The 24,981-nt window shown below is 36.5% G+C and overlaps 4 protein-coding genes across 15 annotated transcripts in view; 1 reads left to right on the plus strand and 3 right to left on the minus strand.

Moving 5' to 3' along the window:
• The window catches only part of spire1a (spire-type actin nucleation factor 1a), a 47,650-nt gene extending 44,289 nt beyond the window's left edge, over positions 1 to 3,361 (minus strand). For 5 of the 10 annotated variants that reach the window (XM_084424690.1, XM_084424687.1, XM_084424688.1 and 2 more), the window contains exon 1: positions 2,849 to 3,360. In XM_084424690.1, coding sequence (XP_084280816.1) covers positions 2,849 to 3,161 — 313 coding nt within the window. In that variant the 5' untranslated portion in view covers positions 3,162 to 3,360. Of the gene's footprint in view, positions 1 to 2,848 lie in introns of all 10 variants that reach the window. The other 5 variants (XM_084424683.1, XM_084424684.1, XM_084424681.1 and 2 more) reach the window with 2 other exon arrangements.
• Positions 3,362 to 5,912: 2,551 nt separating this feature from the next.
• LOC311299330 (brain and acute leukemia cytoplasmic protein) lies at positions 5,913 to 7,855 on the minus strand. 2 transcript variants are annotated; one of them, XM_084422849.1, is made up of 3 exons: positions 7,563 to 7,855; positions 7,162 to 7,286; positions 5,913 to 6,981 (listed from the first exon to the last, which is right to left on the minus strand). In XM_084422849.1, the coding sequence occupies exons 1-3, from the start codon at positions 7,744 to 7,746 to the stop codon at positions 6,919 to 6,921; spliced, it is 372 nt and encodes a 123-aa protein (XP_084278975.1). In that variant the 5' UTR covers positions 7,747 to 7,855; the 3' UTR covers positions 5,913 to 6,918. The 2 variants fall into 2 exon arrangements, with proteins under 2 accessions (XP_084278975.1, XP_084278974.1); XM_084422848.1 differs by having other exon boundaries at positions 5,913 to 6,978; positions 7,563 to 7,824.
• A 1,630-nt stretch (positions 7,856 to 9,485) lies between these two features.
• Positions 9,486 to 17,113, minus strand: atp6v1c1b (ATPase H+ transporting V1 subunit C1b). 2 transcript variants are annotated; one of them, XM_084424368.1, is made up of 13 exons: positions 16,958 to 17,113; positions 16,262 to 16,401; positions 16,108 to 16,175; positions 15,807 to 15,892; positions 15,480 to 15,574; positions 15,296 to 15,387; positions 14,220 to 14,318; positions 12,943 to 13,011; positions 12,005 to 12,097; positions 11,181 to 11,274; positions 10,917 to 11,014; positions 10,714 to 10,837; positions 9,486 to 9,999 (listed from the first exon to the last, which is right to left on the minus strand). In XM_084424368.1, the coding sequence occupies exons 2-13, from the start codon at positions 16,394 to 16,396 to the stop codon at positions 9,904 to 9,906; spliced, it is 1,149 nt and encodes a 382-aa protein (XP_084280494.1). In that variant the 5' UTR covers positions 16,397 to 16,401; positions 16,958 to 17,113; the 3' UTR covers positions 9,486 to 9,903. The 2 variants fall into 2 exon arrangements, with proteins under 2 accessions (XP_084280494.1, XP_084280495.1); XM_084424369.1 differs by having other exon boundaries at positions 16,262 to 16,398; positions 16,958 to 17,085.
• A 1,624-nt stretch (positions 17,114 to 18,737) lies between these two features.
• Positions 18,738 to 24,961, plus strand: azin1b (antizyme inhibitor 1b). Its single transcript, XM_084424700.1, has 12 exons — positions 18,738 to 18,916; positions 20,020 to 20,163; positions 20,754 to 20,930; positions 21,057 to 21,230; positions 21,351 to 21,523; positions 22,504 to 22,632; positions 22,718 to 22,799; positions 22,883 to 22,957; positions 23,050 to 23,215; positions 23,298 to 23,413; positions 23,502 to 23,719; positions 23,821 to 24,961. The coding sequence occupies exons 3-12, from the start codon at positions 20,829 to 20,831 to the stop codon at positions 23,894 to 23,896; spliced, it is 1,311 nt and encodes a 436-aa protein (XP_084280826.1). The 5' UTR covers positions 18,738 to 18,916; positions 20,020 to 20,163; positions 20,754 to 20,828; the 3' UTR covers positions 23,897 to 24,961.
• Positions 24,962 to 24,981: the final 20 nt, after the last annotated feature.

Genomic DNA, 24,981 nt, shown 5'->3' on the forward strand with positions numbered 1-24,981 from the left:
TAGGTTGATATGGATGGTTCCTTATTGGTCAAAAGAGCCCACCCTCAGGACTCTAATGTAATATGATTTGGGTCCTTCATTCAATGCGGGTCTATGGGTTTTGTTTTTGTTGCTCGTTTTTCATACACCAGCCAAAAATGAAAAAAGTAATTAGCACAATTAATTTCCAAAGCACAAATAAAGCAGGACGAGATAGTTTAATACTTACAGTTAAAGGAATAATAATAATAAAGATGCTGTTTATTAATGATGCTCACCTAAGGCCAGCATCTTTCTAGAGAAGTGGTGTATGGGTTGCAACCGTGAATACATTTAATAGAAGTGAAATTGACCATGAAATTGACCCTCCCCCATTTCTATATTACAGAGAGGGACCATGGGGTTCACCTCAGACAACATTCACATTAAATATTTACTACAAATCTATAGGAGTCAGACAGAGACCCAATTTGTGCCAGTTGAGCCTGAGATACACTACAAAGGGCTTAGAATCATAATGTCTGTTTTAGCCCATCCTTTAGTGGCACTGGAGGTATAATGTTACAGTGTTAAAAGAAAGAGCCTCCTCTGGGATTGGCCGAGACCCAGAGTTCACTGCTGCCCCTAATGAATGAACCCAGTGTCATTGCAACGGCCACTTTCAACAACTGAAAATCAAATATAACTGAAAAATCAATTTCCACAGAAAGTCTGAATTTAAACCCTCATAGAGTCTAACATACACCATCCTGACAGGAAGAAGGCATTATTTCAAGAGGATCTTTTGTATTTAGTGCAATAGGATGCCATTAACATTGTTGTATGAAACAGACGAGTACTGTAATATTATCTTTCTGTAAAGATGAAAGGAGAATCACTGAAAATAATTCATCCTTTACATTGTGACCTGGTTAACATGGAAATCAATTCACAAGGGTATTTGACTCAGGAAGACAGTAACAAACTGAAATTGGGACAAAATGGCAAAGGTGTACTGTAAACCCATCCAGCTGTGACTATGACTATTTATTTAAATAAGTATATTCATTTATTTTTCAGGAGATGAGTAGGGCAGATCGTTTAAAATAAACAAAACACCAAGTATATTACTACATATGGTAATGTTTGTATATTAATATTTTTCAGGAGACAATACTAACAACATCTGTGACAAATCTGCACAATATTCTGATGCATTTGATGCAATCCCAACACCTTGTAAGGACAGAGAGTGAAAGCTTTATCCATCTCAGATTAACCTATATCTTTGAGTTAGGCTTCTCAGGAGCTTCAGATCTACACTTCCATATTTCATTTTTCTAGTTGGGATACATGCTGTTTCCAGGGCTGTAACAACTATGAATCACTATATAGCTTTAGCAAGCAGAGAAAACAGAAAAAGGAGACATAAACATCAATGAAGCATTGTCTGGAGCTTGGAGATAGATGTTTTTTATTTTTATTTTTTTATTTAACAAATCACATCTCGGCTCTTAAAGCTGTTTTATTCAATTTGAGAGACAGATCTATTCATCAGGGATATATCATGACTGAAACTAGCAGGTTCACAGTCTGATTTCATTGGTCAGTCAGCGTAATTTGAACGTACCCACATTTGCCAGGACAGCAAACTTCCCCAGGAGAGCAGAATTCAGCAGACTGTCATGTTACATAAGAATTGATTTTCCTGCCTGGTAAGGACCATCTGATCTAGTTACTTGCTTGTCATCTGGCACTATACACTTCTATACTTAAGGCAGAAGATTTATGTTTTTTCTTAACAACCATAAAAAAGGTTGTATATACATGGTGATGGACTGTATGGTGCTTTAGATTATGGTACCAGCCATTTAAAACATCAAAAACACTCAAATAACTGCTGAACCCCATGTCTAAATCCTTGTTAGGGAGATGGAAGAATTGAGACATTCATCCCAATAATTATACTTATGAACGGCAGTCAGATTAACTCCCAAAGGAGAAACAGAGATGGAAGCAGAAGCCAAATCCAAAAGCCTCAGGCGAAAGAACCCAAATGAGATAATGGCTGAGAATTTAATTATACTACTTCTGTCTGAGAAATCCCTCTCTCAAATTTGATAAATTTTTGGTTAATAGAAAACAGTTATTATTCAAAGCACTGTAGTATGTTTTCCTCAAATATATTGATTTAAAATATATTGCAGTTAATCTGATTGTATATTTTTACTTTACAATTGATTCATATTTTTAGCCTAGAACAATCAATGTGCTAAATATGAGTGGGAGTATAAAATCAGATGTAGGCCTTGCTACATTTAACAAATTAAATGTTGTAATTGTGCATCCTGAACAATACATAAATACGCCTAAATGTTGAATCAATATGGTAAGTATGCATATCACAGGAGCACTAGGCCAAAGATCAGGTCCCTTTTGTTGCCCCATGCCTAAAGGTGCTTATGGATGAATCCATCACATGGTCCCATTGTTTACAATGGCTCGATGGTCAATACGATATAACCGGCATTATAGAGTAAATGGTTTGTATTGCAGTGAATGAGATAATAAATCAAATCAAATCAAATTAAATCAAAGCATGTAATGTATGCAAATATCGGCCTATATTTAAAGTCTCGAATAAAACAGGTAAAATAATGGGTGTACAATTAGAACTGAGGTGTTAACCTAGGTAAGTTACATCCCTAAATCTATCTAAAAAAAATTAAAATGGCCTCCATTAATCATAATATCGCTTATATTTAGCTGTGTCAAAGCAATGCCATTGTAAATTAAAACGCATCTCAGTGCTATTGCTGTTCATTTGGCTTCACGCTGCGCCATTTACTGCGCATTTACTTTGACTTCTCATGTAAACATTATGATTTACCTGGACTGCTCTGTTGATACAATTTAACAGTCCCGTCCTTCCGGATCCTCACATCTCCAGGACCCGCAATCCGTCCAGGTGAACTCACACCTTTCTCTTTCCGTCTCTGTTTTTGAGTTAACCACCTGCAGCACTGATAACACACGGCCCAGGCTTGCTCCTCATTGATCGGTTGACTGTACAGTGTTAAAATCTCCTCCAAACACAATTCATCTTCCCCGTCCGTACAATCCATACTGATGTCTTCAGTTTTCGCTCCATCTCCGGGATCCTGGAGAGCCGACGGTGAGATTAACATTCCTTCGTCGGTCATTCTTCTTCTCCAGGCTTCCAGGGAGACGAAATGACTGTGTGTTGAGATGATAAAGAGACAGAAAAGGTATGTTTACGTTAGGTCTGTCATCTAGAAGGACCGCGCGTGTCCTCCTCTGAAGCCTGTGTCGATATCTGAGTTCGAGCTGCTGCTGCTGTTCGACTCTGAGAGGCGCTCATATGACTTTTCCGCATGGTCTCAGAGTCAGTCAGGTCCAGTCACTTCATTGACAATACAAACTATTAGAGAAGATTGCTTCATCTTAAATAGCAATTTTTCCACATTATATAATAATATTATAAGAATTAAACAGGCCTATGCAGCCCTTTAGAAAATGGTTTGTTTACAATGTCTGTTGTTAAAGTCGGCATGAAACGGAAGTCGCGATAGTCTTTTCTAACTTTTGCGACGATAGGCCTATCTGAGTGAAATAGCTTCTCGAACAAGAAAAAATGTAGAACTGGACTGATTTTGTCCATCAGGAATTTATTGGATCCTTGTCATTTGCGATTGCTGCGATCTCATGTGAGTGACATGCCTAAACTGGTGTTCCGCCTTCGCGCCAATAAACACGTCATCATCAGAGAACTCTGTGCAAGAGCTGGAAAATGTTATTTTGATTAAAGTCTTCATAAAATAGAAGTTGTGTTAGTCTTTAAACATATATCCAAATGAAACGGCTTCTCGAACAAGAAAAAATGTAGGGAAGGACTTTATTGTGTCCATCGAGAATTTTTGGTTCCATGGATAATTTTTTATTTATTTTTTTATTATTTTTTTATTATTTATATAGCACACATAATACAACAGGCGTTGCCCAAGGTGCTTCACAAACAGTAGGATAAAACACTTAATTAAAAATTACGTACAAACAAGCAATAGAATGTAAACATAAGACAGGAGACAGCTACATAGGCTAGGCTACTAACGTTATATATCACTTTCACACAAAGGGCCAAGCCACTTCAGACTGACCCCCATGCTACATCTAATAAGTAGGTTTTTAACAATAACTTAAACACAGCCAACGACTTTGCTGATCTGACAGAGTGCGGGAGGTTATTCCACAGTATAGGATCGACTCGAGAAAACGCTCTGTCACCTTTACGTTTAAAATTTGTTTTTACAGTCACAAGGAGATTGAAATTTTCCGATCTCATTGACCTGGACGGAATGTATACAGACAACAACTCAGACAGGTATGGTGGTGCCAAATTTTGTAGTGCTTTAAAAACCAGAACAATGATCTTGTAATGCACTCCAATTTAAGGATCTCAATAAAGGTGTAACATGATCCGTTTTCTTCGCTGACTTAATCAATCTGGCTGCAGCATTTTGTATGTTTTGCAAGCGTGCCAGAGCTTTTTTATCAATCCCAGCATACAGTGAATTACATTGTTTTATGTAAATTACAATTATTATGTTTAATAATTGGTTTAGGCTACTATTGCTGTGATATCAGTGTTTACGTTTAGGCTTGTTCGACTTGAACCGGCGCTGCACAGACCGATCGGTGAATGACATCAAAGTACCGCGAGAGCGAATAGAGAGTAGAAGGCTCCTTATGGTTTTGAATCGCTCTCGCGGTACTTTGATGTCACAACCCGATCGGCCCGTGCAGCGCCGTTTCAAGTCGAACAAGCTCGCCCTCACGCCAGTAAACACGTCATCAGAGAAAAGACCCCACCGCAAGGAGAGGAAGTTATGTTTATGTTTATGAGGGCACATTATTAAAAAACAAAGATGTGTCCACCCATAAATCGTATGGTGACTTTAAGAACAAACATCTGAAAGTTATAGTTAAAGTTAAATTAAATCTTAACCTACATTTGGATAAAAATTTTACATTTTAATAAAACTGTGAAAGGCTATATGTTATCCCTTCATTCAAATTCTAAAACGGTTGGCTGTGGGCAGTGCCAGCCAAATAACTGAGGAATAAACCAATAGGCCTGTGCTAATTTTAGATAGATAAGAATTTAGATTGCCCAATTAAGCCTGATTCACAAATAATTACTGCACGCCTTTCTTTATAAAAGGTGACAACTCAAAATTGCACTAAACTGAGTAATCAGTGTGAGACCCAGGGAGTGCTGTAACACCATCAGTTTGACCAATTAAAAGTGAGCTATGGGGTGAAATCACTGTCATAACTGAAATTCTAAAAAATGGTAATAGCAAAAAAATGCTTGGAGAAAGAAAGTAAAATGCCATGTCTGATTTATAGTTTGATTTGCACTCATGCTAATTGATGGTATTAAATAACTATCTGAAAAAGCAGGTTCTCTTGTTTAATTTGACAACATCCATATACAAGTTTTTCATCAACATGTCAAAAAACTAGACACATCATGTCTAAACCAAAAAGTGTGGTTGTAGCACTTCCAAACGGAGCAACAAATTCCACAAAATCAGTATAGACTTAAATTTGCAAAAAAATGTTTTATTTGTTTGTTTGTTTTGAACAAGGGCAATGAATAGCTCAAATTTCATGCAGCAGAATTCTGTACAGTTTTCAGCCTGGAGAGTGAGGGTGTGTTAGATGTTTCCGAGTATATTATGTTTCATGCATTCCTCTATTTGTTATTTTAATTGTTTTGAATTTTAAAAAGGTTTCCTATATGTTAAACTTCAATTGTTTAAAGTTAAATGAAGGTGATAATGGATGTTATAATTATTATTTTGAATTTAATATGGTAATTAAATTCACCTGTTCATTCACAAAACCATTACAACTCCAAAACCATGTAACAACAGTGCTCTTTGTACTTGACATTAACCTACATAGTTTAGGTAGGCTATAAGTTAACAATTTTTAAACAACTCCCTGATCTTCCTTATTTTAGATTGTCTATATCAATGTTTATCATCAGTTTGGTGATGCAGCATTAAGATCTGGCAAAACCATGTATAGACAGTGCCTCGCATTTTTTAAAAGTTTTTTTATATATACTATATTACATATTTCATTTTAATGGTATAATAAATGTCCAAGATATAGCAATAGTCTGTTCATATAAGATAAGCTGCTCCATCTAGTGGTTATTTTACAGCACTTAGCTGGTCGTATACAATGCCTGTAACTAAGGTTGGTCGATCTGTTGTTACCATGGACTGTACAAAAAAAAATAGGTTGTTACCCTCCAAAGAAAGCAACTTTATTTCTAAAATAAAAAATAAACTACTATGATACTGAATCACTAGTAAATATAAAATAAATACAGTATAATTTCCAGTAAATGCATATTTACAAAAACTGAATAACCCAAAAATAATATTAACCAACTGATTTTTTTTTTTTTTACAATTATTTAAGCATGACATAAAATATTTAGTAGCCTGTTCTTTTCAAATCAGTGTCATTAGCATTAAAATTGCACAGTGCATTGGCAATAATTCCTTTATGCAACAATATGAACATATGCTTTGCTCAGTAACTCATATCAAGGATATCAGGGTGCCAGTTGACAAATATCTATATTTAACATGCTAATGATCAGATCAGATGCACCTTGTTAACCCATTTTAGCAACAAAACTTTAGTAATATTCAGTGTAATCAGTGTAATATTTCTATGAGCGAGCATTAGTGAGATGTCATCTTTTGTGAAGCTCTATTTCTCTCGACAGCTTATGATTTCTTATACAGCCTGTAATCCACATGGCTGAACTCCTCTAGGTTTCAGAGCGTATCCTCCCCATCAGGCGAAGATTATTTTTTTCCCCATTGGCTCCCCGGGGTGAGACACAGCATCAGATTAAACCCCCTCAGAATGAGAAGTCCCCTCCTTCCATGTTTTTGGGTTTGAGTCACTTATCTGCTGTAAAAACACAAACAAGCTGTCACCATATCGATTGGGAAACAGACTTAATGTTACTCAAACATTGACACATCTGTCTGTAGGCTACATTGGCAAAACCCTAAAAGTTTGGAGAATTATACATCCGAGACCATAATGTTTCATTTATAGCTGCTAGCTTTTTGAAGCAGTGACTCAAACCTCATGGCCACAGGATGTTCTTTGATGGTTTGTGCAGGTGCTGGAAGTCAAACCCTGCTTCCCACATTGAGTTCCTGTATTAACCATCCGTATGCCTCTGTCTCCACAAGACCTGGCCTCCGTACCTGTGGAAATCATATCACAAAAACTTCTGGAAGCTTGGATTTTGCCTGATAACATACTAGGTTATTTAAAGACTAAATCATATTTCAAAAGAGAATAATAAGCCAATCAAACTTTGATTTGATTTCAGAGCATGCTGCAGTGCACTATAAAACATAGTATCTTTAAGCTACAGAGTTTTGCAGTTAAATCAGATAAATAAGAATATGCTCATGCATCTATAAATATAGCCTATATATTACTTTTCACCAACAACAACAAAACAGCATATAGGCTACCTGATAGTTTTGCATTGTCTTTAATAAGCTGGCTACATTCTCCACGAACGACGCGGCTCTTATAAGTCACGCCGATGGGGATTTCAGCATCTGTGTTGGTAAGCCACGTCGATTCGGTTTCTCTGGTCCAGCTCTCATGATATCGCGGTTCAATAGCGTCTGCTCGACTCCCACCGCAGCCCATTGAAAATTTGAGATAAGATGGAGCGATGCATGCGCTGATAATTATGATGATGCTGCAGAAGAGCGCGCGAGTGTGTGCTGTGGTGGTCCCACGCGCAGCTGTGCCCTCGTGTTGTAGTTGTCTAACTTGAGATCTCCTACGTCATCGAGGGCCGGCTACAGTTTATTGTGAGACAGTGGCGATTTGTAGGAAACAAACTGACTACCAAACAGATATAGCTACAGTAGCCTAGTGGCCAAAAGTTATGTTCGGCCCAGAAAAATGGACATCTTCACCATTTATTCAAATTATTAAAATGTGTTAAAGGTTTTGTAAGCAATTTGCGTAGTTGTGCTATGGAGTCAATTGTTTTAGTTGTGATAACGCAATGAAACACGCCAAAATTGTGAGGATACATTTTTTTGGCTATAGGCTGTCATAGGCTATAAGAAAATATTGAACACATGCAAAAACAAGAGAGAACCAACGAAATATTAATAACTGATTACGTTGTAGCCTATCAATGTATGCTTATTCCTGTGAGTTTCTATGCAATTGTTTTGCATTGTAAAATAAAACCTGTAGCTGTAGTTTACCTATTTATTTATTTTGCCAAATAAATATGTCAGATGAATAGGCTACCCTAACTAAGTTTAGGGTTTGGTTTTTCGCATATTTAAAATATTTAAACAATATAAAATATTTTTATGGTATAAAATGTATAGGCTACTATAAAGGAACGTGTAGTGTCATTAAAAACAAATTCACAAATCAATCATGTAACATGTAACATGGACATGTAACAAAGTACATACTTGAATAATAGGTTGAATTGAGTAGGCCTATTATTTTTTCTGGAAACTTTTTACTTTAACTTGACTACATTTGAAAGACAAATATCGTACTTTTTACTCCACTACATTTGTGTCAAGGATAAGGTCCTTGAGTAGCCTACGACTTTCATTTCCAAACAAAATCCAACGTCTGTCCGACATTGGACGTCGTTGACGTCAACCCGACTTTCATTTCCAACCACAATGCAACCCCTGAAACCAAAATCATCCCCAGACTGACGTTACTACTTTCTACTCCAGGACCTTGACAGAAATGGAGTAAAAAGTACGATATTTGTCTTTCAAATGTAGTGCAATTTTGGAGATTGACGTCAATCTGACGTTGGATTTTGGCATCAATCTGATTTAATTTTCAACGTTGGGTTTGGTCTGCTAAATGTGAATTCTGTCATTATTTTGGAGCAGCTTATAGATAACAGTAAGGCTATAACATATTCATCAAGTTTTTGAAAACAAACAATTTTTGAGACTGTGCCAATACTTAATTCAGTGTGTGTGTGTGTGTGTGTGTGTGTGTGTGTGTGTGTGTGTGTGCATGCGTGGTTCAGGTAAACCCTACGTTAGGACGACAAAATGTCCCCACAAAGATGGCAATAGCAATATCTAAAATCCTTGTCCTTGTAGGAACATTTTTTGCTTCCCATGAGGAAAACAGCTTATAAATCATACTTAGTGGTATTTTGAAAATGTAGAAATGCAGAATGTTTTCAGTGATGGGTAAGTTTAGGGGTCAGGTTAGGGGATGGAATATTTGTACACTATAAAAATCATTATACCTATGGAATATCCCCATAAAAAATCTCAACCAAATAGTGTGTGTTTGTGTGCGTGTATGATATGTGGATATATAATAAGAGTAACAGTGCATATAGTAATTTGAATATAGATTCTCCTCTGACCATAAAATAAAAGCATAATGATGTGCTATAATTTTATTGACTTTGATTGGTCTTGACATTCAGCATGTGATCATGTGTTTCACCTTTTCCAACAAAAATATAAATACATTTAATCTCACAGGAGAAGCACAAACACAGACAAAAACAAACATAGTGGTTCTCAACAACACAATTAAACATAATCACTGCATTACCTGCAAATGGCACAGAGTAAGCACGGACAGAAAAAAACAGAGTGCACAACCATTATAGGCTCAGTAAATGAGGAGTGTTCAATGTTGGACCGCACATGCCCTCTAAGGACAGATTTTAAAACCCCTGAAAATCCTTCATTTGTAAACACATTAAACCAATAACACAGATGGTAAAACTCTGTGACTGCTTATTCAAAATAGTGATCTGCAGGCAGGAATGAAAAAGGAACTCTATTTGAAGTCAAAGAGATTGCAGTCGATCTTGTAGTAAACGTATGGATAATAGTCTTGCTGGCTGAGATTCAAACCCGGGATGTCCATAGCTGCCTATAACACAACAAAAAAAGAACAAATCAGCTGTGATTTAGAGATATATTCAATTAGGTCTGTGGATCATGTATAAAGTACACTAGCTTTCAAAAGTTTGCAATAATTTTTTTAAGTCTCTTATGCTCGCCAGAGCTGCATTTATTTGATCAAAATGCAGTAAAACAGTAATATTGTGAGATATTATCGTGAGTAATAATGTAATTTATTCTTGTGATGTCAAAGCTGAATTTTCAGCAGCCATAAATCCAGTCCTTCAGAACTCATTCTAATATGCTGATTTGGTTCTTAATTTTATAAATTATTATTAGTGCTTAATCCTCGCTGAATAAAAGTATAACTTTCTTCTTCTTTAAAAAAAATAAATCTTTCTTACTCCAACTTTTTTGAATGGCAGTGTATCAGAAAAACAGTTTTCAACATTGATAATAATAATAAATGTTTCTTGAGCACCAAATCAGCATATTAGAATGATTTCTGAAGGATCATGTGACACTGAAGACTTGAGTAATGATGCTGAAAATTCAACTTTGTCATAATAGAATTATATTTTAAAATATATTAAAACAGAAAACAGTTACATTAAACTGTAATAATAGTACTCAATATTACTGTTTTGACTGTATTTTTTAGCAAATAAATGCAGCCTTGGTGAGAATGAGAGACTTAAAAATGAGTAATTATTCCAAACTTGTGACCGGTAGTGAAACTCACATCAATAACAGTAGCACTGCTGTCCAAGTGTTTGTAAAGGTCCTGCAGAACTTCTCTGAGTTTCTTTACATTCTTCTTGCCGGGCTGCAGCAACATGGCCTGGAAATTGACTGGCAGCCCATACCTGTTAAATACAAACATGGAGGTCATATATCTGACAATCTACATCTCCATATGAAACCGTTTCATACCCCACATTGTACCTCAAGACAGACTCTGTGAAAACCCGAAGTGCCTTGATGTGTATCCATGCGATGAAAGCCTCACTGAAGTTTACTTTAAGCCAACGTACCAAAGGACCCTGAGGTGCAGAAGCAGATTGGACTGTTGTTATCTTTTTGTTTTCCTGTTACTTCAAATGAAGAGTAATCAAAGCTGGCTGTGATTTTGAGGTTCCTCATCAACATTATTGTGAAGGATTTTATAATGTTCAATAGTGAATAATATGTAGACAGCTGCACGCATACAAACTGCTTTTTCTTGTCAGTGGAGAGGCGAGTCAGCTCCTCTTTGTCTGCTTTCATCTCCTCTTCATTGTACTGAAAGTCACGGACCACGAACCTAAAAAAAATTCAGTAGCGTCAGGTCAGCTTCCCTCTGATTCAATGAGCCGGCAGGCACTGATAGCAGTCTTATAAAGGTATTTCATACATAATCTGGGGATATATTTACATTGATTCTTTAAATATGACAAAACAAATTCAAGTTTGTGTTCAAAAGCATGATTCGGGATTTGAAAATATATCATTTTGATTATAAGTAGACACTGCCGTTTAAAAGTCAGTAAAAAATGTTTTATAGAATTGAATACTTTTATTTAACAAGGACGTATTAATTTGATCAAAAGTAACAGTAAAGACAATTATAATGTTACAAAAGATATCTATTTCAAATAAATCCTGCTCTTTTGAACTTCCTATTCATCAAAGAATCCTGAAAAATGTACCATGATTTCCTAAAAACATATTAAGCAGCACAACTATTTTCAACACTGATAAAAAAAATAAATGTTTCTTGAGCAGCAAATCAGCATATTAGAATGATTTCTGAAGGATCATGTGACTTGAGTAATGATGCTAAAAATTCAGTTTTGCCATCGCAGAAATAAATTACATTTTAAAATATATTCAAATAGAAAACCATTTTTTTAAAATTGTAATAATATTTTTTTATTTTTGACCAACTAAATGCAGCCTTGGTGAGCATAATAGACTTCTTTCAAAAACATTTAAGAATCTTAATGGTAATTATATATCTCGATATATATTATTCAGAGAGTTCAGACACTCACTTGTTTTCTCGTGCTTTTTGTTTGAAGTCATCAATAGCCTTCCTGAAGAGTGTGACGCTAAACAACCCACTGTCATGGTCTTCAAATAAAAGCCTAACAGAAGATGAAAACTCTGATTTAGGATCTATCACAGAACAGCGCTTTCCCTGATTCAACGGGAGGCAACAATAAACTGCTAAGGACATATAAAACACATATAAAGCAGTGAACTTATTACAACAAGAGGTCTATAAAGCCACATTTTGGCCTTTGGTCTACATTGTGATTTCTTTTAGAGTTGATTACTTCAGTTGCGATTAATTGCGCACATAAAGGAGTATTGGTGTGAGGCTTTAGACAAGTAATAAATATAGGTTTCAGAAAGTACATAATTCTATGCTTAGGCAATAGAATTTTAAGACATACTAAGATGGTGCACTTGGCAGTTGGCACCCCTATGAATGGGAGAAAGTGCAACAAGCAATATGACGGAATAAGTCCCGCCTTCTAAATAAAAAAGCCAATCAGTGAACAGGTTTGTGAGAACTTGATGTTTCCCCATTCAAAAAGATAGGAGCTGTACTTGAATGACTGAAATAGACCTTATTCACAGCAGAGCCATCTTTGATTTTTAACGGGAATGCCAGCGAGGCTGTGAGGGATAGACATACATCTCTTTAGTGGGTTGTGCTGTTATTTAATGTGTTTTTGGATTGTTCTGCGAAACACTGCAAAAATATATTTTAGTTGACAAAAAACTCCAGACAGCACAAGCTGTGTAAAATTACAAGTGATCTAGGAGCTTTATACGTCTTTTTACATAGGATACCATGATAACACGGTAAGTCTATCCCTCACACAGCCTCGCTTTTATATCTGTTATGGCACTGCACTGAGTAAGGTCTATAGCTGCCGTCAAGTGAAAAGACTTGCCTTAAAGGGACTTTGATTTTACTCACTTTGTAGATCTTGGAACAACCATTTCAGAAAGAGTTTCATATGCCTTCTGCCAGTCAGGATAACTTGTCCTTTTTAGGCCATAAAATGGACAAAAATAAGGTTTTTAAAATGATTTTTGCAGTGATAACAATAGATATAATGAACGAAAGTTTGCACATTCTGAGTTAAAGGCACACTATGCAGTTTCCGTTTTTCTCAAACAGCGACCCCTAGAGTCGCTGTGGAGTACTTGTATTTAACGTTACTGTCGGCAGCCGTCTCTGCACTCTTCTTTCTTTGTTTTCTTCGTCGACTCTGCCATGATTCACGTCTGAAATGCGTGCTAGTGTCTTCCATAGAGGCTGCTTCATATGTTGTTGATGTATGTGACGTCGTGCCGTAAAGCAAATCGTGATTCTCGCGAGATTTGTCAGGGCGCCACCTCTCAAACCTGCATTGCTGGTTTTGCCAGCGGCGTCCCCCCCCTGCTTTGCTATCAGGATGATTCGCCCTACTAAGAGTTAGTTTACCATCTAAATGATTTCGAAGCTGTTATATTAAGGTACAAATCTTGCATAGTGTGCCTTTAAAGGGATAGTTCACCCAAAAATGAAAATTCTGTCATAATTTATTCCCCTTTATGTCGTTCCCAACCTCGATTACTTTATTTATTCTGTGGAAGATAATTTTTAAAATGTTCAGTTCCCATTGACTTCTATAGCATTTTCGTCCACACTATGGAAGTCAATGGGAACCAAAACGCTTTTCTTAAAGGGATAGTTCACCCAAAAATGAAAATGTTGTCATCATTTACTCACCCACAAGTTGTTCCAAACCTACATGAATTTCTTTCTTCTGCTGAACACAAAAGAAGATATTTTAAAGAATGTCGGTAACCAAACAGTTGATGGGCCTCATTGACTTCCATAGTATAGAAAATAAATACTATGGAAGTCAATGGCTACCGTCAACTGTCTGGTTACCGACATTCTTTAACATATCTTATTTTTAGTTCAACAGAAGAAACTCCTACGGGTTTGGAACAACTTGATAGTGAGTAAATAATGACAAATGTTTTTTTTGTTTTTTTTTGTGAGCTATCCCTTTCACAACATTTTTCAAAATATATTCTCTTATTTACTGCAGAAGAAAGAAAGTTACACAGGTTTGGAATGACATGAAGGTGACTAAATGACAGAATTTTCAGATTTTGGGTGGATAAACTATCCCTTTAATGCAATGAAGAAACATTTAAAAAGTCTTTACAAAGGAGCACAAATACCTAAGCTTGACTTACTTTGGAACGACTACAAGTAGAGTAGTAAGGTATTCAGAGTCTAGTATAAAATCATCCTTCTTGACTATATCAGCCAAACTCCTGGTCAAAAGACTCCCCCTGGTGGACAAGACATGTTATTATTTGACGTCAATTAAAGGGTTAGTTCACCCAAAAATGAAAATTATGTCATTAATGACTCACCCTCATGTCGTTCCAAGCCCGTAAGACCTCCGTTCATCTTCGGAACACAGTTTAAGATATTTTAGATTTAGTCCGAGAGCTTTCTGTCCCTCCATTGAAAATTTATGTACGGTATACTGTCCATGTCCAGAAAGCTAATAAAGACATCATCAAAGTAGTCCATGTGACTACAGTGGCTCAATCTTAAGTTTATCAAGCGACGAGAATACTCGAGTGAGTTCACGTAGTGTAATAGCGCAGAGCTTCTGTGTTGTACGTCACACGTAGGCTCACTATTGGCCGACGCTGGTCATGTGTGTGATGCGTGTGACGTACAACACAGAAGCGCTGCGCTATTACACTACGTGAACTCACTCGAGGCCTAGAGAGAATGAAATGAATAGTGGAATAAAGTCGTTATTTTTGTTTACTTTTTGCGCACAAAAAGTATTCTCGTCGCTTGATAAACTTAAGATTGAGCCACTGTAGTCACTTGGACTACTTTGATGATGTCTTTAATACCTTTCTGGACATGGACAGTATACCGTACATACATTTTCAATGGAGGGACAGAAAGCTCTAAAATATCTTAAACTGTGTTCTGAAGATGAACGGAGGTCTTACAGGCTTGGAACGACATGAGGGTGAGTCATTAATGACATAATTTTCATTTTTGGGTGAACTAACCCTTTAAAAAATTTTTTTATTTTTATTAAATGCTTAAAGAAATTTTTAAAAAAACATTAACAATAATTATCGTCATTGTCATAACATAATACAACTTATGGAACAGATATTTTGGCTTCATTCTTGGAAGTGGAAGGAAGTGGAGACACGTCGTCCATCTTTTTTACAGTCTATGGAATAATGTCACACAGAATGGAAATTGAGTGTGTAAAAGTCCTCCCACTTACACATTCTTCCTCTCCAGACTCTGTAGGTTCCCCTTTAAGCTATTATAAGCCGAAGCTCTGGCTTTAAGATCATTGTCAATCTGACTCACTTGCTATGAACAGAGAACCAAAACATGATGTTTAATGAAAGATCAATCTCTTTGTGCATTATAAAAAAATGATAAATGATTTTAACATGCTTCACCTTGGACATGATCTCTGAGATGTTCTTAAGGGACTGTTTGATGGGATACTTGGCCATATCCCACTGGAACCGTGTAACATATGTCACCAGATCAACTGTATGGAAATAATTATCGATTATAAATATTTATAATCATATAAAATAAGGTTTATAAGATACGTACAAGAACTTTCAAATATGACTGACTAGACTATGAGCGATTACATCATATTTTATATAAATGTTAATTTAACATTACTACCTATCAAATATCTGTATGTGATGTTGGTAGTAGTAGTTTACCATCAATATTGTGGTTAGTGTGTATTGAGGATTGAGTTCACTTGCCTCCATTGGCCAAAAGATTCTCCTGAACTTTATCTCGACTGTCTTCTAACACATCAGCCATGTACTGGGCCACTTTCCTCACTACACTGGAAAATTAAATAAAAATATCAAAGCCACAGGGTAAATACAGGCTATATTTAGAGAACTATAATGTGACAGAAGCTATAAAATGCATGACGTGAACTTAATAACTTAAAAACCACAGTGATACTGAACAAAATATTAAAGAAAAATAATCAAATTAATCAATTTTGACACTAAAAAACAATCTCTTGTAATAAGACAAATGTAAACATGAAACCTTTCTACGAAAGAGTCCAACTTGGCCAGATCATCTGACAACCCTACAAGGACATCCAAAGTTCCCACCTGTTTAGAAACACCAAAACTCATTAGATAGAGTATGTCAAATCTGTTCATATTTTAACTGAAATAGAAAATGAGGAGTAATTTACCTTCAGTTCAGGCATGTTGAACTTGTGGTTAGTGGACAGGTTGCTGGTCTGGGTTGTGGCCATGTTCATCTTGTCCCATGTCTGCTGGCAGGTCTTCTCTCCAGGAGCAGAGATCAACCAAAACTCTGTCATCATGACTTCTTAAATGATAACGGAAAGGCTCATAAAAACATGTAGATTAATGCTGCCTTCACGTGCTATCGGATATTTCCTACTTCCCACTTCTGTAGTCGTGATTACGAGCTCCTCGCATGAGAGGGCGTTCATGTCCAATTTCGTTTTAACTAGGAAACTATACGATAATTGCGATAGCACATGAAGACAGCATAAATTCTGGTATCAGAGACACAAAAATAACTGTCAAATAAAATACACAGCTCTTTTCCAGATTGACCGTATGAGCAAATTCACACTTCTCCATTTCATCCCATAAAAATGACCAGTCACGAGTCATTCCGCAATAATACAACGCATGGCTCCATCATCAGATGCACAGCTAAATGTGTCCTGCTCGTGTAGCTATTTAAAATTTGAATACATATATATATATTATCTTAAACGTGTACATTAACATGGTATATACGTATACGTGACTTAGACGCTTCTATTTTTTTAAAGCCTGTAAATATTGTATGAGCAGCGTTTACGGCTGTCAGTCACGACTATGAAATTGAAATCATTTTCGGCGATACTTACCGATGATGTAGTCCCTTTAGTAAACAAAACAATCTGATAAAACTGTAAATTGTTTTAATAAAGCATTGTTGTTGAATACACAGTTAATTGAGTCGCTGTGTTAAACCCTTCAACCGCATCACACTTCCAGTCAGCTGATCTGAGCTGAGGTTGTGTTTCGTTCAGTTGACAATGCGTTCAGGATGCGCAAAGTGGATTTTTGCACGGTTACTAAACTTTATTCCCCACCTTTGTTAAACCTCTTCAAATAGGCTAACAAACGAAATAAATCCAAACAGCAATTATAGCGAGATAATATATTATATTAAATTATAACAAATTAAATTAAACTTAAAGGGAGTTAAGCAATAGGCTATGTATTTCAAATAATATAGCTTTTTTTCAGCTGTTTTGAGGATTGAAATTAAAATTTGTGTAAATAAAACTTAACTACAATCTAAATATTATTACCAAAAAAACTTGCAACTTTTTTGTTTTGCATAAAAACACCAAAATGAACAGTTTGTTCAAAAGCAGGTTGCATTCTTTGCAACTAAATATTCTGTCTTAAAAGCACTTAACAATAATACAATTGTAGAAAAAAATAGATTATTTTTGACAAAATGTTGGCTTACTCGGTTACTAAACTTTACAGTATGAGAATGACCTCTTTCAATTACCATTTAACATGACTGTGCAAATAATACAAAACTTTCTTCAAGAATTCAGGCTGCACAAAATAAATGTATTAAATGTTTATCACAATATATATACAATATAATGTTATTTAAGCACAGTACGGTATCCAGATGATCCACCTTTATGTTACTACTCAGTTGATACAGGATAATGTGCAAATTCAGTTCAAGTCAATTAAAAATATACAAGTAAATAACATGATTTGCAGACAGTGTATGTGGTTGAATATAAAGTGACCAACATATTTTGCAACGATTTACTGAAACAAAACAAGACCTTTAGTGCAGGCATGTGCACTCTAACTAACAAGATATTTGTCTGAAAATTAAGCTTTTTAGTCTGTTTGGGGAATTATCTATAAAAAAAAAATTGGCAAACAAATTCAACCCAAAACCTTGAAATATGACCTTTCACCCAGCAAAAGGCTATGAAAACAATTGCACCTTGTGCTTTGTGTGTTTACGTATCATGTGTCCTGTGTAGAGGTATGTTATGACAGCTTTGCCAGCTGTAAACTTAGTCAGTATTGTTTTCTACATTATCAGATGAAATACAACTGATGAATGCAGTCTGTGTTGACAGAGAACATATTAAAGAGAACACAACATTTTGAACGGGTTTTATACAGTATAACAACATACAATATGCTAGTTGTATATACAAAAATATACAATATGAATCTAAAAATAACAACAATGAATTCCATGCCTATATAATGGCATAACTAAATAAAAAGGGAGGGGTGAATCAGAAAGCATAAGAAGTGTATTAAGCTACATAAACAGAACCCACGTTGGCCCATACATGTCTAAAGGAGCGCATTTCTCCATAAGGAATTTGCTAATGAATCATAATTCTTTCGTGAGTACAGATGTCCACGCCCACCGCTCCGAATCCCACTAAGCGAAAGGCTGAGCTTATGAATATTAATCAGAGTGGGCTGGACTTTCTTGGAAATCCTCTCCAGAACAACCAGTCACGAGCCAGTTACGTAACCTAATTAATATTCATAAGCCAAGCCTTCGCTGTAGTAGGATAGGATCCGGTCTTAGGCTCCGCCCCGTGTTCTCTAACAAACGTCGCCCGCCTTCTTCCACCAACCATTTCTGAATCTTCCTGAGATAGACAGCAGCGCTCTCGTGTTCGACCGAGCCCTCTCTCACCCAGGCATATGGCACATAAAGCCTCTTTTCTTTCTTCTATTTGTGTCCCCACCACTCTTTAAAAATTCCGCCGAAAAAGAGAAGACGATTTTCCAAATCTTTCAGGCCGTTATCTCACGTAAGTACAGCGTTTGTTGTTGTTTTTAGTCTTCGTCCCGGAAAAAAATTCGCCGTTTGCTGTGAGGAGCCGTGACACAACATGGCGGTTGGCTGTAGTTGTGCTTGTTATACGGGCAATGGCAGTGCTCCATGAAGGACAACGAGACATGGATTTAAATCTCACGTTTTTATAAGGATTACACGCGTTTATTGGTATAAATAAATAGTTGTCGGAGAATGACGGGTGTAGTTGGGTAACGTAAATAGTTAGTGAGCTGTTCAGTGGACCAAACCCAGGTGCTTACGACATGTCATGTCAGGTTATTGAATGACGAGAGTGTTACACATTAAAATATAGACTAGTTTACCTTGTTCTAAATAATTTCAGATATGACATTCATACATATGGTCACAAAATATTTAAAATATTGTTAAAATATTGTTTTCCTGCAGTAACTCTTGTATTGGTAAAACATTAACGTTACCTCATGCCCACAATACACAATGTTTATTATACCATAATGACACTATATTACCACAACTTTCTACGCCTTAGTGGATTAGTATTTATTATACTTAGTAATGTTGAACAAGTTAAAACCTATTTCTTAACCAATTAGTAAGGCCATATGAAACAATTAAACAACAGATTTTTCAGCAAAGTTTTGATCATGGCCCTAGAAAGTCATGTGTTAAATATGATACAGTAGGTTTTATAGGTTAAGGCGGTGTCCACATGAAGAAACAAACACCATGACCTCTGATAAATGTTCAACAAGTTATTTCATTTATTGATCCCATGTGGGAAGATGAAGATAAGACAGTGTTGTTTAATGCTTAAAAATGAGAACACAGAGTAACATCACCCAGGTCAAGTACAAAGTACAACAGCAAATAAGCAGTGACTTGATAAAAGCGTTATAGCCTACAAATGAAGGGATGCTGAAAATCTATAATGCACCTGTATTAGAGAACTGGTTGCTTGTCTGTGAGGAATTATTTCAGAAATGTTCTAACCTGTCCGGCTACTTTTTGGGGGGTTCTAATATATAACAGTTTATATTATCCATCAGCTGCTCTTGTAAATCAAATATTTATACACCTGTTTTTGTGACTCCACAGGGCTCCCCACTCTCTCTGCGAGTGTATAAGCGCTACCCAGAAGGCCTAGGGGAGGCCCTCTACCGCGAGCTGTTCGACTTCAACGCTGAGCCGCCTTGGGATCCTAGTTGATAGCGGGAGAGGACCATCTCCCACCTTGTCCATGTGAGTACCTAAATATTACACCCTGCTCCTGAAGTACCGGTCATAGACAATTACATAATAACATTATTTATTTAATTGCACATAAAAATCTGTCTCTTTACGCACCCAACTGTAGTGGATTGTTTTTGGTTTTACATAACACTATTGATAGATTATATTTAACACCTTTGCCCCCCATTCATACTGCACAAATCCATTGGTAATACCATCAAATACTTCATTGTGCTTCAAAGCCACAGGATTATTTTGATTGGGTCTGAGTAAAAAAAAAGTAGCCTGTAGGTCACATTCTTAAAGCCTATGTGTTGTCGTCATCTCTAAAGATGGACTCATGTGATACCTTCTCTAGCTATGTGATTAGTTATCCGTGCTTGTTGTACTTATTAGCCTTGTTGCTGTTGAAACCAAATGTAGATTAATGAAGAACTTCAAGTTCCTGTTCAAAGTTTGCTCATAAAACACTGTGTTTGGAAATATGTGGGTAGGTGTTGTAATTGTACGCCTTGACGTCGAGTTTTGTCTGAAAGCGCAAGGTTATTTGGATGTTATGCAAGTTTTTGTTATAAAACCGTTTGTTTTCCCTTAAACAGTTTGTTGCATACCCAGAATACCCCAGCGGCTCATTAAACTCTCTATGATTGTCGGATTTGCGGAATACGGTTGAGATGAAAGGATTCGTTGATGCACCAAACTACTTTATAGAACTACTTGAGGGAGGAACGACCCTTGAAGATGTTATCGACAACCACGTCTATGAACAAAATCTGGTGAGTTCAGAAAATTGGTTGTCAAGTTGCATGATGAATGTTAAGAAATAAAGTTTCTTAAGTTAAGAAATAAAACACTGGTGTTTTTTCATCTTTTTCATTGTTTGATCCGATTTTGTTCCTCAGGCTGAAAAAAATGCATTTGTTGTGGCCGACCTTGGGGCCCTAATGCGACAGCATGTCCTGTGGAAGACCACTATGCCCCTAGTTCGACCCTTCTACCCGGTCTGTTGTAACAGCAGCCCTGTAGTCATTGAAGTCCTGTCTGCACTTGGTGTTGGTTTTGTCTGTGCAAATAAGGTAACATTTACATTTTTTTCTTACATGAAGATATTAGAAAGATCTTTAAACATATATTTTGAAACATCTCATTGGATTTTGAGGCACATTATCTAATAGAAATGTATTGATTGCTTTCAGGCTGAAACCATATTGGTGATGGATCATGATGTCCCTCCTGAAAACATCATCCTCTCTGGAGTTTGCAAGCAGCTCTCACTCATTAAACACGCTGCCAAGACCGGCATTAACTATCTGGTGTGTGAAAATGAAGCAGACCTTCGCAAAATTGCCCGTGCCCATCCTGAGGCCAAGTAAGTCCTTTAAACCTATACACGTACACTGCAGTTTAAAAGTTTGGGCTCAGTAAAAAAAATATTTTAAATAATGCTTTATTCAGCAAGGATACTTACATTGATCAAAAGTGACCGTAAAGACATTTATAATGTTACAAAAGATTTATATTTTAAATAAATGCTGTTCTTTTAAATTTTCTATTCATCGAAGAATCCTGAAAAAAATGTATCGTGATTTCCAAAAATATGAAGCAGGACAACTTATTTCAACATTGATAATAATAAGAAAAGTTTCTTGATCACCAAATTAGCGTATTATAATGATTTCTGAAGGGTCATGTGACACTGAAGACTAGGGCTGTCAAAATGGCTGAAAATAATTCTATATAATACATAATGTTAGAATTGTATTCGAATATAAAAGGCATTATTTCAGTTAGGAGAAAAAAGCTTTTGGCTTGTCTCCTGAGGCCACAAGAGGGCGAAAGGAGCAAAATATTAATGCATCTTATTAAATTGTTTATTCAAAGCAATGAAATAACATGACTGTCTGTAAAAAAACAAAAAAAAACCATTGTTTAAACTAATGTTTATAAATCAAATATAACTTTGTAAATTGCATAAACAATTATGAACAGAACAGCATCTTGTAGTTATTTAGCTTTGTTTGATATAAAGAACCGAAGCGTTGATCACACACTTTTTGTTTAAAAAAACCATGAGATGGAGTGGAATGGGGGAAACACAAAGTCTCGAAATATATATATATAAGTTGAACTTTTTTAAACTTATGGCTTTTTAAACGTGCGTCTCTCATGCAAGACGAGAGTGCAGCGGTCTAGTCTAGTGCATGTCTACATAGAAAACAATAGAACAGCAGGGCAGAAAATGCATTCTGTGTGAACGACTCGGTTACATATAAACGCTGTCATGTTATCCCTAATTTTATTTTTTTATATTTATGAAATTCTCCTGTGGCACCGGTCTTGTCTTAACAGGCTTTTGCTTCAAGTGTCTACTGAAGCACAGGTGGAAGAGGCGAGTGTGACCATTGGTTGCTCCCTGAAGGGCTGCAGACACCTTCTAGAAATGGCCAAGGAGTTGAGTGTAAATGTGGTTGGAGTCACGTAAGTGAAAGGATTTGATCACCATGAATCTGCTATGACTGACTTGCCTTTTAAGAGTTTTTTTAAAATGGGATATTTTTTGCAGGTTCCAGGTACTAGCATCATGCAGAGATCCCCAAGCATACACCCATGCACTGTCAGACGCCCGCTGCATCTTTGACATGGGGGTCAGTTTTAAGAGAATTCAATTTTGATTTATTAGTTAATTTCATGTATCTATTGGAGTGCTGAGTCTCCCTTGATTCTACAGAAGGAATTAGGCTTTGACATGAACATCCTAGATATTGGTGGAGGATTCAGTGGTTCTGAGTTTCAGTTGCAACAGGTACAGCAAGCATGCATCTCATAGTTTTAATTTTTTTATGTCATCCAGCGTAGATGTTACTCTAAGCTCTTTTTTTATGTCTGTTTGATTAGGTACATTCTGTTGTCAGACCCCTGCTGGAAGCCTATTTCCCCTCAGCGTCTGGAGTGAGCGTCATTGCTGAACCAGGGAATTTCTTTGTGTTTTCCTCCTTCACCCTGGCTGTCAATGTTATTGGCAAAAAAGCGGCATGCCGGGATCTCCTTAGCAGCACACATGGTGAGCCTCATCATATTTGATGCGTATGCCACAATATAGATCTGCCTTATCTTATATTCAAGGGTGTCTTTTGCACTTTCAGATGAGCTGACCCCAAACGACGAACCAGAATTTGTGTATTACATGAATGATGGTGTTTATGGAACTTTTGTTGGGAAGTTGTTTGGAAATATCATCGCCACACCCTGTGTCCACAAGGTAAAAAAACATGCATGCACCAGAACACATGAACAATATTTGTACCAGCTACCTGAGGTTTTTAAACCGGATGTTTTGTGTATTTCAGATGTCGCTCACTCTTGATGAGCCTGTGTTCTCCAGCAGCCTGTGGGGTCCATCGTGTGACCCACTGGACCAGGTGGTGGAGCATTGCTTGCTCCCTGAGCTCGCTGTTGGGGACTGGCTCATTTTCAGCAACATGGGGACAAGCGGTCAGGAGGGCCCAGCAACCCTCAGCGACACGGACCAGCCACCTGTGTATTACACCATCTCCACAGATGACTGGTGATTATGATCACATTTCATTTGACCTTTTGTGCTTTTTGCAGACTGTTTTTGAGTGATTTTAAAGTGAATATAATGCTGTTTTTTCCTCTTTCCTCCAGGTTTGAGATGCAAGAGGCTGGAATTTCTCTTGATGACACCATGAAAAACCTCTCTTTGGTCCAGTATGGCTTGTAACAGAGCCAGACTCTGTCCACTAACCACTGGGCATGTGAATTGCTTGCAGAGTCAACATTCCATGGGTGGAAAAATTCTATTCGACTTGATGTTATTGGTCAAAAACTAATTGATTGACATTGTTACCTCAGTTTCTCACAATTACAACAGGCTCACTTTCCCTTTTGCTCAAAAATGACAGAAAACCCATATAAGATAACATATGCAACAAAATGGATGACTGTGGAGATGGCACCCAAATCCTGGGTTTCTTAAACACCGTTTACATAAATGTTCAACTAATTTAATTTTTATTATGTACACATATATTGATATAGATGATCTACTGACAGTCTTGTAAATGAGTTGTCCGTACAAGATGCATTTGTTTCAAATCATGATAGATTTTAGATTCTGCACAAATAGGCCATGACCCTCAGTGTGTGAACAAGTGTACATTGGTGTAGCAATCTGTCCTTGTTCTCGCTTTTGTTTTCCATGGTTTTATAGAAGTAGGGAACTTCTCTTCGCTCCTCATGCCAAATTATGATTTCCTAATTACATGTGGTGCGTCACCTGACAGTATTTCCAAAGGTTGTTATATATATTACATAGTGCTCTATGGTAGAGTGTGCTATAATTTGCAGTGTCCCTTCAAAAGATTTTGAACCTTCTGCCAGGTTGTTAGTAGAAGGCAGATGTAAATTGGTCTCATGATTTCCCTATTGTATATTTTATAAAACTAGAAAAACAGCGTGCCGTTATGACTCTGCTGATGACCTGCTTGGAGATGACATTTACCTCAAGTTACAGCTAAAATACAAGTTTCACCACAATCAGATTAAATACTGCAAGGCACTAGTTCTCAATCTAAAATTGAAAAGTCAAATGGTGTATATTTTAAATTCATGTTATACCTCGTGTGTCTAGCATGGTGTCCAAGTTTGATTATAACAGCTCACGGTTTTATAAAATCACACCCCTTAGTAATGAAATATACTTTTGTCTAAGGCACTAATGGACCATTGCCTGTTTTTGACTGTAAAATTGTGCTTGTAAAAGTGATTAAAATATTAATTTAATACATTTCTGAGCAAATACTATCG

Source organism: Rutilus rutilus (assembly GCF_951802725.1).
Source record: "Rutilus rutilus genome assembly, chromosome: 11".
Lineage (NCBI taxonomy): Eukaryota > Metazoa > Chordata > Actinopteri > Cypriniformes > Leuciscidae > Rutilus > Rutilus rutilus.